The following is a 16,554-nucleotide window of genomic DNA, read 5'->3' as shown; positions in this document are numbered from 1 at the left end:
AATTTATATAGCAGGGGACTTTAATTTACTACTTAAGCCATTTCCATGTTTAAAATGTTCGCATATTATAAGTTTTATCTCTTAGTAAACCTTCTGTAAAGCAACTTAGCTTGTCAATCAGCATTGGCTTATATTTAAGAATCAGGTATACTATTTATTTCCCTTTATTTTTATCATATCCCCAACCAAAAGTCTTTTGCTTAACCTTCAAGTAAATCTTGAGAATAATAAAAATTAAACATTTTTTTATTATTTAATCATTTCAATCCTACAATGTAAGTTTTTGAAGTATTTACATGACTACAATTCATAAGCACTTGTACTCACATCAAAAAAAGGGGAATCATGGGAGTCAGGCGGTAGCACAGCAGGTTAAGTACATTGGGCACAAGCACAAGGACTGGCCTGAGGATCCAGGTTAAGCCCCCAGCTCCCCACCTGTAGGGGAGTCGCTTCACAGGCAGTGAAGCAGGTCTGCAGGTGTCTATCTTTCTCTCCCCCTCTGTCTTCCCCTCCTCTCTCCATTTTTCTCTGTCCTAGCCAACAACAGTGATATCCATACTAACTACAACAATAAAACAAGGGCAACAAAAGGGAATAAATAAATATTTTTTAAAAAGGGGAATCATTTCTAAAATATAAGATTAAAACAAATTCCTGATATATATATATATATGTATATATATATATATACTCATTCTTTACGCAAATTTTAGCACAAATATATTGTGTGCAGCGCAATCAATACCTAAGAGTCTGTATTCCAAAGAAATATTGATTATAGGTTATAATAAAGACCAGAGGAACTGACAAACTAACATTAAAACTGCACATGTGGTCATAATTCTTACAAAATCTCATAGTGGTGAAGTGAGGGTGTAGACTCAGGGAAGACTGACTCGTCCACTCACACAAACAGAATTGAAAGGTGGTGACTCATATTTCATTCACTTCAAAGAAATTCAGCATGGATCATGAAGAGTGCTTGGTTGATAAAACTTCAAATATTCTCAGGAAGAGAAAACATTTCTTGGGATAACAGAGTATTACATAAGCAGTTAAATGCATTCCACTTTCCATATATTAACTATACTTTTTTGGAGCTAAAGATTCACTGTTACAGAAAAAGATTATCCCCAGGAATAATCATGTTTTTCTTTTAGAACTCTATAAAAATCTCTATTTTTTTTTTGTCTAGAACACTATAATTCTCCTACTAGTATAAAGTGGAATATATCTTTATAATACTTTTCCACTTTGTGTGTCTTTTTAATAGTTCTACTCTATAATTTGCACAATCCCAGAAATGTAAGTATTGAATTTTATTGTTCAAGAGTTTATTTAGGAGTTTTTCCTGGTATTTATTTATTTGCCTCCAGGATTATTGCTGATGCTCCATATCTGCACCATGAATCCACTGCTCCTAGAGGTCAATTTTTTCCCCTTTTGTTGCCCTGTTGTTTTTTATTGTTGTGGTGGTTACTATTATTGTTGTTGTTATTGCTGTCGTTGTTGGATACGATAGAGAGAAATAGAGAGGAGGGGAAGTCAGAGAGAGGGAGAGAAAGATAGACACCTGCATACCTGCTTCACAACTTGCGAAGCAACACCCCTGCAGGTGGGGAGCCGGGGGAATCCTTACACTGGTCCTTGTGCTTTGCGCCATATGCACTTAACCCGCTGCGCTACTGCCCGACCACTTTCCTTGTATTTATTATGCATATCTAGAGGGTTGAAGTTAATCTTGTACACATTAATATACACTAGTATGTTTTCTTCATATATATATGTGTGTGTGTATATATATATATATATACACACACACATAAATATATGGTTTCCCTGAATCTCAAGATCTCATAATAATACTTTTTCTAGAAAAGCTTAAAGACCTCACTGAACTTATTAATTATTCACTAATGAAAGATTATAAAAATATGCAGTATTTGAAAAGAGATTTCTGAAATTTCATAATCAATTATCAGCTAATGAGACCTTTCTTCTTTTTTCATATTTATTTATTAGTGGATATAGACTGAGAAAAATTGAGAGGACAGGGAAGATAGAGAGAGCAGAGACAGAGAGACACCTGCAGCCCTACTTCACAACTCCTGAAGCTTTCCCCTTGCAGGTGGGGACAGGGGCTTGAACCCAAGCCCTTGTGCCCTGTGATGTGTGCACTTAACCAGGTGCACCACTATTTGGCTGGCCTTTTCTTTCTTTCTTTCTTTCTTTCTTTCTTTCTTTCTTTCTTTCTTTCTTTCTTTCTTTTTTTCTTTCTTCCTTTCTTTCTTTCACTCTTTATTTATCTTTTACTTTCAAATGCTGATGCCTGAGAATAAGTGAAACCAACTAGATTAGAATTTCCTGGAGTAGGTCCTAGAAAACAGAATTTTTGATAACTTAACAGACTATAATAATGAATAATACAGGACTTAAACTTTTGAAATGAAGTTTAATGAAATGGAAAAAGTTAGAAAATCATATAATAATTTACAACATATTAGTGTTCACACGTACACAGCTTCTCATCTCCCCATGATCAATACGTTCTACACGGACTGACAACACTCTCGACCATAGTACTCTTAAAATCCCCCTTTTTGTATATTTAAATGTTTTGTTTAAATTATTTTTAATATAATTTTTATTTTATTTTTTATATTTATTGGATAGAGGCAGCCAGAAATCAAGAGGGTTGGGGGAGCTAGAAAGGGAGAAAGTAAGAGAGACACCTGAAGCAGGGCTTCACCATTTGCAAAGCTTCCCCCCTGCAGGTAGAAACGAAAGAATTGAACCCAGGTCCTTGTGCATTGTAACATGTGCCCTCAACCAGGTGTGCTACCACTTGACCCCTTTAATTCCATTTTGTAAAATAGTTTGATTTAATTTTGAACTATTTAAAAATAATACAAATAGGGGGTCTAGTGGTAGCGTAGCAGGTTAAGCGCAGGTGGCACAAAGCACAAGGACCAGAGTAGGGATCCTGGTTCAAACCCCTGGCTCCCCACCTGCAGGGAAGTCCCTTCACAGGTGGTGAAGCAGGTCTGCAGGTGTCTGTCTTTCTCTCCCCCTCTTTCATCCCCTCCTCTCTCCATTTCTCTTTGTCCTATCCAATAACAACAATAACTACAACAATAAAAAAAACAAGGGCAACAAAAATAAATAAATAAATATTTAAATTAATAATAATATTAATAGAAATGAAATATGTAAAATAAAATTCCCCATCTTAATTATAGCATCACTTAAAACTTAATGAGTTTGATTATGGTAATATTTGGAATATATAATTATATTATTTTTTTACCTTTGTATCAGTGTATGGAATATTTCTTTATGAGAGTAGTTACATAATTGTGGCAGACTAATTTTTGTTAAATAAAAATTAATTACATGTGGTCTATTGTAGCACATTCAAGAACTCTAAAGGAGGGAGGTGGGAGGGGCTTAGACAGAGGATAGGAATTGCTAGTCATGTGGTATGTCGATTTCTATCCAACTTAGAGTTCTCCAGACTGCTCTTCAAAGGGATTGGGCCATTTGCATTCCTACCAGCAGAGCACAAGTGTTCCTTTGCTCCCACTACTTCTCCAATATTTGTTATTGTTATCCTTTCTGATGCATGATGTGTTCACCAGTATGAAATAGTATCTCATTGCATTTATTTGCATTTATCTGGCAATCAATGACTTGGAAAATTTTTTTCATGTTTATTGGTGTTTTGGATCTCCTCTTTGGTGAATATTCTGTTAATATCCTCTATTTATGGGGACATAGCCTAAGGAATCAAGCATACCCACCCAAAAAGATTTGTGTATATGTATGCTCATAGCAGCACAATTTGTTATAGACAAAAACCTGGTAACAACCCAGGTGTCCAACAACAGGTGAGTGGCTGAGAAGGTTGTATATATACATTTGGAATACTACTCAGCTATTAATAATGTCTCATCTTCTTCATTTCACCTTGAAGCTTGAAGGAATTGTGTTAACTGAGATAAGCCAGAAAGAGAAGGATAAACATGGGATGATCTCACTCATGGACAGAAGCTGATAAGTAAGAACAAAAAGAGGAAACACAAAGTAGAAATTGGGCTAGGTTTGGCATATTGTATCAAAGTAAAGGACTCTGGGGAAGAAGGTGGCTTTCAGTTCCTGGTGCATGATGGTAGGAAAGGATCTGGGCTGCAGTGAGAATGATTGCAGAAAATTGAGAAATTGTATACATGTGCCAACAATTCTATTTCATATAAACCATTAATTCTCCCAACAAAATATTTTAAAGAAGAAAAAGAAAGAACCTGCAAGTTGTAATAGATGTGGCCATAGCTTAGAACGTAAGAGGAAGCAGTGTCTGGGGAAGTACATAAAAGAACTAAACTTGAACTAATACCTGCCATTTTGCCTGAATGACCCACATGTTTATATATATATATATATACTTTCATTTTACTGAATAAAGTTTATAATGTTGAAATCAATAAATGAAGGGAAGGAGAAAGGAAGGAATGAAGGGAAGAAGAAGGAAAGAAACAGAGAAAGAAAGGAAGGAAGGAAGGAAGGAAGGAAGGAAGGAAGGAAAGAGTGAAGGTATTCAGTGACCTGTGGTGGAGGAAGAAGACAAGATGGTAGAGGGTATGATGTCCAGACATCTATCATGGGGAAGTGTGAAGTTGTGTAAGTCTTATAAATCAACAGTTTACCCACAAGATGATTTATTTTTTTAAAAATGGGGGGGGGGAGCTCACCTGTTTAAGTAAAAAAATAAAATGTCAAGTAAATTAGTTAATTAAAGGAGATATTTTGTTGACTCAAGTGTATTACAATCAAAGCACATGGATTAACTGAATTGTTAGCATTAGGTAAGATAGGTAAAAATATAGCTTTTTGTGAACATTTATTTTAATGACTTCTTTAGTATAGCTTTCATATTATGAATCTAAGTTTCTTCTTTTGATAACCAGATTCAGATGATGTTGAAAATAAATATACCTTGCAGAGATGAGACTGTATGACTAATAATATTTTCTGTAGACTGGCTTTACAGTCCTTTTGAATGTTTCTTTAATATGGATCTGACTACATTTCTTTGCATAGGACTTTTCAGGACTGTCTCTTTCAGGACAGTTTTATAGAAAAGTTCATAAAACCATCTGGTTTCTTATGACTTTTGATATGCACTCTAAAATTGCTGCATAGCTTGACTTGTATCAAACTTTTAATAATTAACCCACTAGTAATTCTTCTTTGGAAATAGTGTAGTGAAAATCCTACCTAGACATCGTTTCGATGAATATATACCAATTAACTCAATGCAAAGACTTAAATGTACATGTCACAATAATACAAAATTGTATTGCTTGAAAACATATAGAGTACACACATTATATGATAGGCGGGGATACTTACCACTATACTAACGAGGAAGCTCACACATTATAAATATGTGCTTCTAGGGGTCAGGAGGTGGCACACCTGGTTAAGTGCACACAGTACAGTGTGCAGAGACCAGGGTTCAAGCCCCTGGACCCCACCTGCAGGGGGAAGCTTCACAAGTGGTGAAGTAGAGCTGCAGATCTTTCTCCCCCCCTTTAATTTCTGCTGCTTCTCTTAGAAAGAAAGAAAAACAAATGACCACCAGTATGATAGAGTCATTGAGCAGGCCCCAGACCCCAGCAATAATGCTGATGGCAAAAAAAAAAAAAAAAAAAAAAACACCTCAGGAATTAAATTAATAAATTTAGCATGAAAATGGATATATCTAAATGGATAGATTAAATATTGCCTGACTAGGTTAATAATATAAGATTTACAAGTTGCCCTTATGTGAATCTTAATAACCTTATCCTAAACATTTTAAATTGTTTTTCTTAGGGAAATTTATGGTTTACAGTAAATGCAGATGTTGATACATGTGTAAAGCTTTTCAATTTTCCGCAAAACAGTCTCAGCCCCTGCCTAGGGCCTCTTCCACCATCATTCATGAAGCTTTAAAAGATGCCCTTCCCTCCCACTGTCCCCAGAGTCCTTTACTTTAATATACCCAATGCAGTCCAAGTACTACTTTGTGGTTTTCCCTTTCTAATCTTAGTTTTCATTTTCTCATGAACAGAAATTGAGAAATGTTATTATTTTTTGAATCAGAGCACTGCTCAGCTCTGGCTTATGGTGATGCTGGTTGTTGAATCTGGGACGTTAGAGGCACAGACATGAAACCTTTTATAAAATCATTACACTGTCTCCTCAATGTTTAAACTATTCACTCTTAATACCAATATAGTTATAAATCATACAAAGTCGACCCATGGAATCATTGCATTTTCTCCATATATGTATTTTAAAATTATGTTGTGCAGGCTATTTAGCATCACTAGATTATGTCATTTATGACAGCGAAAATAAGTTCAGTAACCCATTCATTCATTCATTCATTAAATGTTCATATTTTTTTCTCTGCTTTAGTCATTATGCTTGGCACTAGACACTACAGATAAAAATGTTTTCCATGACATAGCTTCTTTCCCCCAGATATAGTACAAAGATGAAAGTCCAATCACATAAAGAGTAGTTGACAAGGAAATTCTCATGAACTCTGTATCCCAAACTCTGTATCTTCTTTGTTTGGTATAGTAACTGTTGCATACTTTCTAGTTAAAAGGCTAAAATCTGCAGTGTTTTATGTGCATAAATCTTGTGGAATTAAGGGCTAGTTTAAACTAGGCAATTTTGTACCAACATATGCTCTCACCCCTTCCCCAAACTTTAATAAAGTCAAAAAACTTTTTATTAAAAGCAAGAATATTGATTTGAAAAAATCTTCTGAAGGAAAAATTGAAAAGACTGTTGAAGCCAGGAATTAAATTAAGGTAAATTCGATTCCTTTACAAATGCTAAAGATGTGAAACAAATATGACTGTTTAATTTCTTTTTTTTTTTAATGTTTTTTTTAATATTTTATTTTATTTATTTATTCCCTTTTGTTGCCCTTGTTGTTTTATTGTTGTAGTTATTATTGTTGTTGTCGTCGTTGTTGGATAGGACAGAGAGAAATGGAGAGAGGAGGGGAAGACAGAGAGGAGGAGAGAAAGATAGACACCTGCAGACCTGCTTCACCGCCTGTGAAGCGACTCCCCTGCAGGTGGGGAGCCGGGGTTCGAACCGGGATCCTTATGCCAGTCCTTGTGCTTTGCGCCACCTGCGCTTAACCCGCTGCACTACAGCCCGACTCCCAACTGTTTAATTTCTTTGCAGTCATATGACTGTTCAGTTTCTTTGCAGTCAAAGAATGAAATATGACAAGTTGCAATTTTATATTTTTCCCATATAGCTTTTTCTGTCACCAATCCCTGAGAGAAATTTCTCCCATGAGTCCTTGTATAAAGAGGTTGCTCTGAGATGTACAACTTACAGACACTATATTATAGGAAGCATAACAGTGGGCTTCCTATGATTGTATCCCAGTGTAATTCATTTAAACTAAGGGCATAATGCCAAGTGGTAAGCAAAAGAATCAGACAGGGACACAACCCATGATCTCAAAATCCAGTTAGCGCTCCATTGGCATGACTAAATGAGAAATAAAGTTTAGAACACCTAGGATGATAGATACCTCTTCTTAAATTATTTTTGTTAATTTTTTAATAAAGGATCAAGGAATGAAACCAGAGCCTCACACATCCATAGTGCTGCTGAATTGTTTTCCAGCCCACTGCTAATTCTGTATTTTAGAAATAGAAGAATTCAATCCCTTACTCCTCACCTATGGAGGTGGAGGGGGAGAAGTACCATGAGCTGTTAAGTAGGTCTGCAGATGTCTGTCTTTCTTCCTCTATTTTCTTCTCCCTCTCAAATCCTCTCTGTCCTATAAATAAAATGGAAAGAAAAATAAACTAAAAAAAGAGGGGGAAATGGCCACCAGGAACAGATAACCGTGGAGGAAAAAATTAAATTAAAAATTTTTAAAAAATCAGGAGAAAATTCAATAGATAAATTTACATTTTTACTCACGGTTACATTGTGTGTGTGTGTTTGTGTGTGTGTGTGTGTGTGTGTGTGTGTGTCCCATGTTCCTCTCTTTAAGGATATTAAACTACACCAGCAAGGCTACTCGGTGACATGTGTGTGTGTAAAGCTCTCAACTTACTGCACAACTCTACATAAAAGAAAAAAGATTTGTGCATTATACTTTGTATCATAGGAAGATATCCTTTATTGCTGATATATATATTGCTTCGGGGAGTCAGGCGGGTTAAGCGCACGTGGCACAAAGCGCAAGGACCAGCATAAGGATCCCAGTTCGAGCCCCTGGCTCCCCATCTGCAGGGGAGTCCCTTCACAGGTGGTGAAGCAGGTCTACAGGTGTCTATCTTTCTCTCCCCCTCTCTGTCTTCCCTTTCTCTCTCCATTTCTCTCTGTCCTGTCCAACAACAACAACAATAATAACTACTACAACAAACAAGAGCAACAAAAGGGAATAAATAAAAATATATATATTCAAATATTCAACTAAGATAAAATTGATCACTTGGGCAAAACAAGCAAAAACAGTAAACAAAGATATGTAAAGGATGCAGCCTGAAATGTAAAAAAAATAATAAAAAAAAAAAATCCAGTGTTTTATCATGAGTAAAACATTGGATTCTCAAACATGAAGTCCCTCTTTGATCCCCAGTATCACATGTGCACTCTGCTCACTTTACTTAATAGAAATTTTAAAAAATGCATGGAGGTGATTTTGGAAGTACCTGCAAAATAACTATATTGCCTCATAAAATAATGGGGTGAACATTAGGAATATCATACTGTGAAATATGCAGTGGTAGTTTTTGTTTGATAATTTTTTACATAGTAACTAAGGCAAATTATCAAAAAAATGAATACTCCATCCCTGAAAATGTGTAATTTTAGGCATTGGGGTTTTTCTGGTGAATTGTACAGACTTCCATTAGCAAAATATACTAATGCTTCAGTAAATAGCTATTATTGTAGATTTACTAGATTATTTCTACTAGATTAAAATTTGTAAAAATAATAATAATAAATCTCTGCTCTGAGACTATCTGTAGTTGAAGATCTTTGATTGGACTAGACGGCTAGCCAGTGGCACAGTTGATTAAGGACACGTATCACCATGTACAAAGATCCAGATTTTACCACCCCCCCCAACCCCACCCCCACCGACCTGCAGGGAGGTCACTTCATGAGCAGTGAAGCAAGTCTACAGGTGTCTATCTTTCTCTCCCCTTTTCTATCTCCACCTCCTTCTCAATTTCTCTCTGTCCAGTCAAATAAAAATTAAGTAGAAAGAAAAGGAAATGATGACTTTCAGAAGCAGTGGATTCACAGTGCTGACACAGCCTCAGCAATAACCTTGGTGGCAATAAAAAAGATATTTGGATTATTTCATCCCTCTTTTAATATGATTTAATATTCCATATGCGTGTGGTTCTCTCCTAACTTTTTGCCTTATATCTTTCTTAGGTTTTATTACAATTTCAAAACTTTTTTTTTTTTATAGTGGAGGGCTTTTTAAGTTTCATTATTAGGGGATTAATGGTTTATAGTTGACAGTAAAATACAATAGTTTGTACATATATAACATTTCCCAGTTTTCCGCATAACAATTCAACCCCCACCAGGTCCTCGGTCATCATGTCCCAGGTCCTGAGCCCTCTCCCATACCCCAGTCTTTTACATTGCTATAATTCACAGACTCTACTCCAAGTTCTGCTTCGTGTTTTCTCTTCTGATCTTGTCTTTCAACTTCTGTCTATGAATGAGATCATCCCATATTCATCATTTTGTTTCTGACTTATCTCACTTAACATGATTTCTTCAAACTCCATCCATGGGGTAAATAAGGTTAATTCATAATTTTTAATAGTTGAATAGTATTCCATTGTGTATATATACCACAACTTACTCAGCCACTCATCTGTTGTTGGGCACCTATGTTGCTTCCAGATTTTGGCTATTACAAATTGGGCTGCTATGAATATAGGTAGACACAGATCTTTTTTGGGTGGGTATGGTTAGTTCCCTAGGATATATCCCCTGGAGAGGAATTTCAGCGTCACAGGTTAAGTCCACCCTCAACCTTCTAAGAGTTCTCCAGTGGAGGGCTTTTATTCATGTGTATGCCATTTATCTGCATGATTCCCTAAAGGAGCTCTCAAATATAAATGATTTTATATGTCTGAGTGTGTGACTTTATGTACTTTTTCTACAAGCCTTGTATGTCACAAAGCAACATGGTGCCACAGTTACTGTCATAATATGAGTTCTGCACTTACTGAGCATGTCACCAGTAAGTAGATGTGAACCCAGGACCCTTAGAAATCAAAATATACATGTCCTGAGATGATTGAAAATCACAAATGCTGCTCTATAATTAGTGTGATTATCCATAAAATATAATAGAGGCCATTTAGAGTGACACAGGATGTCAGCTGGAGACAGAGATGCTCAAGCCTCTAATGAGTTAGTCCAGTTAATCCTTCGTTTCCCTTAAATCACTCAGTGTTGAAATTCTCCTGCCTTTTGGTTTACTTCAAAAGAGTTGAAGCCACATTTTAAATCTGTAACTGCCTAAAAGTAAACTTTACTATAAATAGAGGATGTGATAAATCTCATCAATGAAATTAGTACACTAAACAAACAATATGTATTAAAACTTTATGAAGTAAAATGAGATCATAAAGTGAGCAAAATGTAAATTTAGAAGCATAAAGTGTCTTAAAACTATGGAATATCCACACAGTAGCAAAGGACTCATAGATTTCTTAACTATGCTGAGTATTATTTGCATGCCCATAAAACAGAATAGTCGTTGCTCTCATTGTTACAAGAGTGCTATGATAGTCAATGGAGATAACTGTGAAGTGCCTGTAAAAGTATACTGTTTCAAGGTGGTTATAAGAGTATAGGTTTATTTCCCTGTTAGCCAGAGTTTATGTTTTAAGACACAAATCTGAATTTCAACTTTACTTTTCCCCTTCAGATCCAGTGCTAGATAAATATAATGATTTAAATGTGTGTCATTTTGTTTAAGTTGTATAATTTAATTACAGGTCTATCCATAGACTACATGGAAAACAAGCTTTATTGGATCAGTTCAGGAAATGGAACCATAAATAGATGCAACCTGGACGGTGGTAATTTAGAAGTAATAGAGTCAATGAAAGAAGAATTAACAAAAGCTACAGCCCTAACCATCATGGGTAAGTGCAGTGGTTCTATAACTAGGATGTTTCTTATTGATTGGAGGTTGATTAACTAGGACCTGTTAAAAGCTTAGAAAAGTTATTGTTCCATTAAAACTAGAAACCCAAGTTGTGTATCTGTTTTCTTTTTTCAACCTTACTAAACAAGTGTGTTAGATTATCGAGATTAAGGACTTAATGCTATAAATAAGATTTAGTAAGTATAGATTCTTAGCTCACTGTGACTTGTATTTTATGATTACTTTGTATTTTACTGTAGTGCTCAAAACTTGATGGGCCTCTTGTATTTATCACAATTAGGTCAATGAACTATTAAATATACATTTTGTGAAGGTTTCCAGGAAAGTTATAAATATTTATAAGAGGGAAATGAGGGCTGAAACAATTGAGAAACAGACAAGGATCTATGTATTTTTGGTCAAGAAATGTCATCAGGGTTCACTTTTCAATATGGTAATGAGGAATACAGGAGTTTAAGGAGTAACACATTGACCAGTTCCACTGACCAGTTCCAGCCAGCCAGAGTTTGAAGGGCCTAATCTATATAAAGGTACCTATAAAGTTCCATTTTGGTCAAATCAAAGTAAAAAGCAAAAAAACAAAACCAAAAAAAAAACAAAAAACACTGTCATTAATGTGGCTATTCATAAAGATTGCCATATATGCCTAACTGGATGCCTGAGCAAAATGTAAATATACATATTTATATGTTTGTCTTCCTTAATCTTAGAAAATACTCAGTTTTGACAAGCAGGAAGGCCCCTAAGTTATATGAAAATTTGACCATTTGATTGCAGTTCAATGTGTACCTAGCAACTTTTATATGTGGATATTATGCTTACTTCTGAAGAACAAATAGAAATATGCACATAAGTCCCCAAAAGCATATATGTCTGTGAGGAAAGAAAGAAAACGAAGTTACTTCAGCCAATCACTAAGTGCTGTCAATTTTTATAGCTGAAAAATACAGACTTAAGATATATTTTCCTATAGTACAAAGTGTGAGAAGCGTGAAATTGCATGTGAAGGCACTTTTCAAAAAGTAGTTTTGTTGTTGTTATTGTTTCATTTTATAGAGACAGAGGCAAAGAGAGAGTGAAAGAAATCAAGGCACGAAAGTGTTCTCCAGTGTGGTGGGGGCTGGGCTCCCCCTGTGTTGCTCTCATAACAAAGAAGCTCTGCTGTTAATGCAAATGAACTATTATTTTGCCTGTTCTAGAGTAGAGCATTTTTAAAGGTTTATTTTATTAATTACATAAAAGACAGAGAGAGAATTTCACATGAGACAAGAGAAGCCACAGCCCCACTTCGGTACATGAAGCTTCAGGGATTGGACCTTGAATGCAGGCATGGAAATCCAACATGACTACCAGTCAAACCACCTCCTTTACTGCAAGCAAACAAACAAACAACTAGAATTATATAGACATCAAAGACAGAGTTTGGCATCACTTATATTGAGGAGTAAATATCAATTTTGACAGTGAAACTTAAAGGTAGCTGGCATGATACAATCAGCTGTTTTAATTTCCTTGAAATGGTTTTACTCCTGAGTTAGTCTCTTTCCAATATCTCTTTTACCAGTTATTTTTCACTTTTTTAGAGTTTCTGATTTTTTTTTCTTTTTTCTTTCTTTTTTTTTTTTTTTTTTTTTTTAGAAATCTTCTCCAGATGAAGTATTTAAATTTGTTAAATTGGGTAGAAAAAAGCTGGGGCAAATGAACCAAAGAGATAAATTAGAACTAAGAGGATAAGAATGACTTAGGAAAATACAAATAAATCTGTATGTGTACATAGAAAATCCTTGACATTGGCATCTATGATTCAATTTTAGTTTCTAGTTAAGAATTTGGTAGATGTTTATAAAATTTAATTGCTGGAATTCCATATATTAGAATGAACTTGTGCTTTTTATGAATATCTGAGTAGCTAGCTCCTACCCATAATAGAATCATCACAATGGCTTTTTTTTTCCTTTTTCTTAAACTGATTAATCACTTAGAGGAAGAGGGAGAGGGAGAGGGGGAGGGGGAGGGGAGGGGTATGGGGAAGGGGGAGGGGGAAGGGGAGGGGGAGGAGGAGGGGGAAGGGGAGGAGGAGGGGGAAGAGGAGGAAGGGGAGGAGGAGGGGGAGGAGGAGGGGGAGGAGGAGGAGGAAGGGGGAGAGGGAGGGGGAGGAGGAGGGGGAAGGGGAAGGGGGATGGGAAGGGGGAGGGGGAAGGGGAGGAGGAGGGGGAGGAGGAGGAGGAAGGGGGAGAGGGAGAACCAGAGCATGGGCTTCCTGTTTTCTTTTTGTAATAGAAAGGTTGATGGGGCTGGTGGCAGTGTACCTGGTTAAGAACACAAGAATCAGGGTTCTGCTCCCCATCTGTGGGGGGAACATTTCCTAAGTGGTAAAGCAGGTCTGCATGAGTCTTTCTCTCCCTTTCTATTTTCCCTCCTTTCTTAATTTCTTTCTATCCTGTCAAAAGAAAAATAGAAAGGGAAAAAAAAAAAAGGAAAAAATGGCCGTTGGGAGAGGTGGATTTGTAGCGCAGACACAAAACCCCAGTGACAACCCTGGTGGCAAATAAAATTAATTAACTAATTAATTAATAAGAAAAAGTTTTGAATCTCAAATAAAGGCAAAAACATCTAATTATTTTCTATCAATATTTAAGCCCTCTCAGTTGATTTTTCCATCTGTTAACATTCTCAATTTAAATATATTAAGCCATTGATCCGTTTCAAGTAGCAATTTGCCAGAATAGGCTTAATATGTAAATATTAAAGGGATATTGGATTTTAATTACTTTTAGATCAATCAAGGAGGAGAAAAATGAACACTGTGCATTTTTCATTCTTCTATAAGAAAAACAACAAGCCTATAATGAGTAAAATGTTACTTCTGTTCATTTGGTTCATCATGTATTTGTTTTTAATCAGTGTTAGAGATATAATAATCAGTTGCCCTTTAGGAAGCATTTGAGAGTCTTTAGTAAATATAGCACTTAAGGATGTTTAACTCTTCATAGGTTTATTTTACACAATTGAAGTCATCACAGTAGTTTCTCAGCACATGAATAGTTTTCCATGGTAAAACAATGAAAATGTCCTCAAAAGTATCAAAGAAGGTCTTTTTCATTTGCCTAAGATAAATATTTGTTAACATTTCGTGGAATTAAGTATTTAGAACGTTTCCACTGGAGTTTCCACTTCAAAACACCAAGAGTTGTCTCATGCCTTTGCTGACTGAAAATAAAAGTCTATGCTAATTGCAAAAAAATGGACTTTTCCCATTCTAACATTTAAATATTCTGAGTTAACTTCTTGATCATATGTTTTCGTTTATTTGTTTATTTTTGTTTTTTTTTTCCAGCAAAATAATATTGGCTGTGATGCCAAATGTTAGGATATATTTAAAATGAAGCAATGGCACACCTGGTTAAGTGCACATGTTACCATGAGTAAGGACTAGGGTTCAAGCCCCTCTTCTCCATCTGCAGTGGGGACACTTTATGAGCAGTGAAGTAGGTCTTCAGGTGTCTTTCTCTCTCCTTCTTTACCTCTTCTTCCGCTCTAAATTTCTCTCTGTCCCATTGAATAAAATGGGGGGGGGGTGACCATGGGGAGAACAGGATTCATAGTGCAAGCATTGGCAAAGATCCCCAGCAATAGCCCTGGAGGCAAATAAATAGTAAGATAAAGCATATGGAGCACTCAATTTGCACATTAGTCATTAATTTCCTCAAATTCATATCTCTAAGTTCTATCATGATCTGAGAATATATGTATATAATCATATATATATATATATGTATATATATATTAGTAAAGTTAGCATGAAGAAATCATCAAAATGATATTTTTACCTTTTATTTCCTAAAGCAAACTATTATGGCAAGCTGCCATTGTATTTAAGTAACATAATCAATGGCGGCATAATATTTGATCATTTGGTGTTGTTAAGTTCCTAAGACTGAACATTTGCCGCTTTCACAATGAAAATATTCTATTTTGTTTGATTATGATGTTTAGTTTAAAAGGAGTCATTTATTTTGTCTGTGCAATAAAAATCTTTGTATGTTAAAGGTCACAGTTTGTTTTCAGTCAGAGCTTAATAAATATTTGCCTCTAAATGTGGAAAAAAAAAAAACACCTGAAACTTAAAAGTTACAGTGATTCTTTGTTTCTCATGAGATTCATTTTCCCTCCTTTTAGTCCTTCCTCCATATTCTGTTCCTTGAACTATTACATTTCTTTTATGTATTTGATAATTCTGTCCCATTATTTGTTTTGTGTGGTGTGCTTCTTTTTGTTTCGGTCTGGTTAACTACTTAACACATTTTTGTCCTGTTAATGCAACAACAGTCCCTTAACTTTAGGCCATTCTCTTTGCCTTCAGTCTCTGAACAATCTGGCCTGCTGTTAGGACTTACGTAGTCACCTTCAGAGACTGAAATAAACCCTTGTAATTTCACCTGTAGATATCTCTCTTTCTCTCTTCATTCCTACTTCCCACTCAATTTCTCTGTCTCTATTACAATAATAATAATAATAATAATAATAATTTTCTACTTAATTGGTTCTCCTCTAGCCTGTAAATCATTAAAGTACCACATACCCAGGCAAACTACTTTCCCGGTTCCCATTATGTTCTACTTAGTTTTGGGACTCTTGCTACTCCTTATTCTTGACTGCTTTCATACTTAACAGCTCCCTAAGGAGTGTGATACTACCCTTCAAGTCCTATCCCCCAGTTTGCCTCATTGTGATTTAAGACCTTCTCCCCAACAACCCCTTTGTATTTTTCTAATGTAACCAATGATCTTGGCCTTTTTCTATTATGTTTGAACATATTTAACTTATCGATAATTTGGGATCATATTTTACATATAGATACATTCCTTATAACGCACAGGAAGATGTTTTACACTGCATATACTTCATTAAGTAATAGAACATATGAATAAATCAAAAAATTACTATTTGCACATATAAGAATCTGCCACAGAAATCCACATATATTTTCAGTCAAATCAGGCAAATGTCTGATCACAACCATAACTGTATGGTAAAATTTAAATATTTATTGTAATGGATATTAAAACAAAACTTTAACTATAGAGTTTTGATTGAAAAAAGAAAATGAATAAGAGCAAAATATAAAATATAGTCAATAATTTTTGTATATATGTTTATATATATGTGCAAGGAAAGGACGATATTGAATTATATTTGTTCTCAAAGAGCTAAAAAATTTAGAGAAATAATAAAAAAGAAGTTCTAATTAGATACAAGTGGGAGACTTCTAAAATAAAACACAAACTCTGGTATTTGGCATGTTTTAG

The 16,554-nt window shown here is 35.3% G+C and overlaps 1 protein-coding gene across 1 annotated transcript in view; it reads left to right on the top strand.

Annotated features, from left to right (window-relative positions):
- LRP1B (LDL receptor related protein 1B) overlaps positions 1–16,554 on the top strand; it is a 1,816,831-nt gene that overhangs the window by 1,190,162 nt on the left and 610,115 nt on the right. Inside the window, exon 32 of the mRNA XM_060178059.1 lies at positions 11,073–11,222. Within this exon, the coding sequence (XP_060034042.1) occupies positions 11,073–11,222 (150 nt within the window). The remainder of the gene's footprint in view (positions 1–11,072; positions 11,223–16,554) is intronic.

The sequence above is a fragment of the Erinaceus europaeus genome, chromosome 18, assembly GCF_950295315.1.
Source record: "Erinaceus europaeus chromosome 18, mEriEur2.1, whole genome shotgun sequence".
Classification (NCBI taxonomy): Eukaryota; Metazoa; Chordata; class Mammalia; order Eulipotyphla; family Erinaceidae; genus Erinaceus; species Erinaceus europaeus.
Note: the sequence above shows the minus strand (reverse complement) of the source record. Positions and strands in the feature narration are given on the sequence as shown.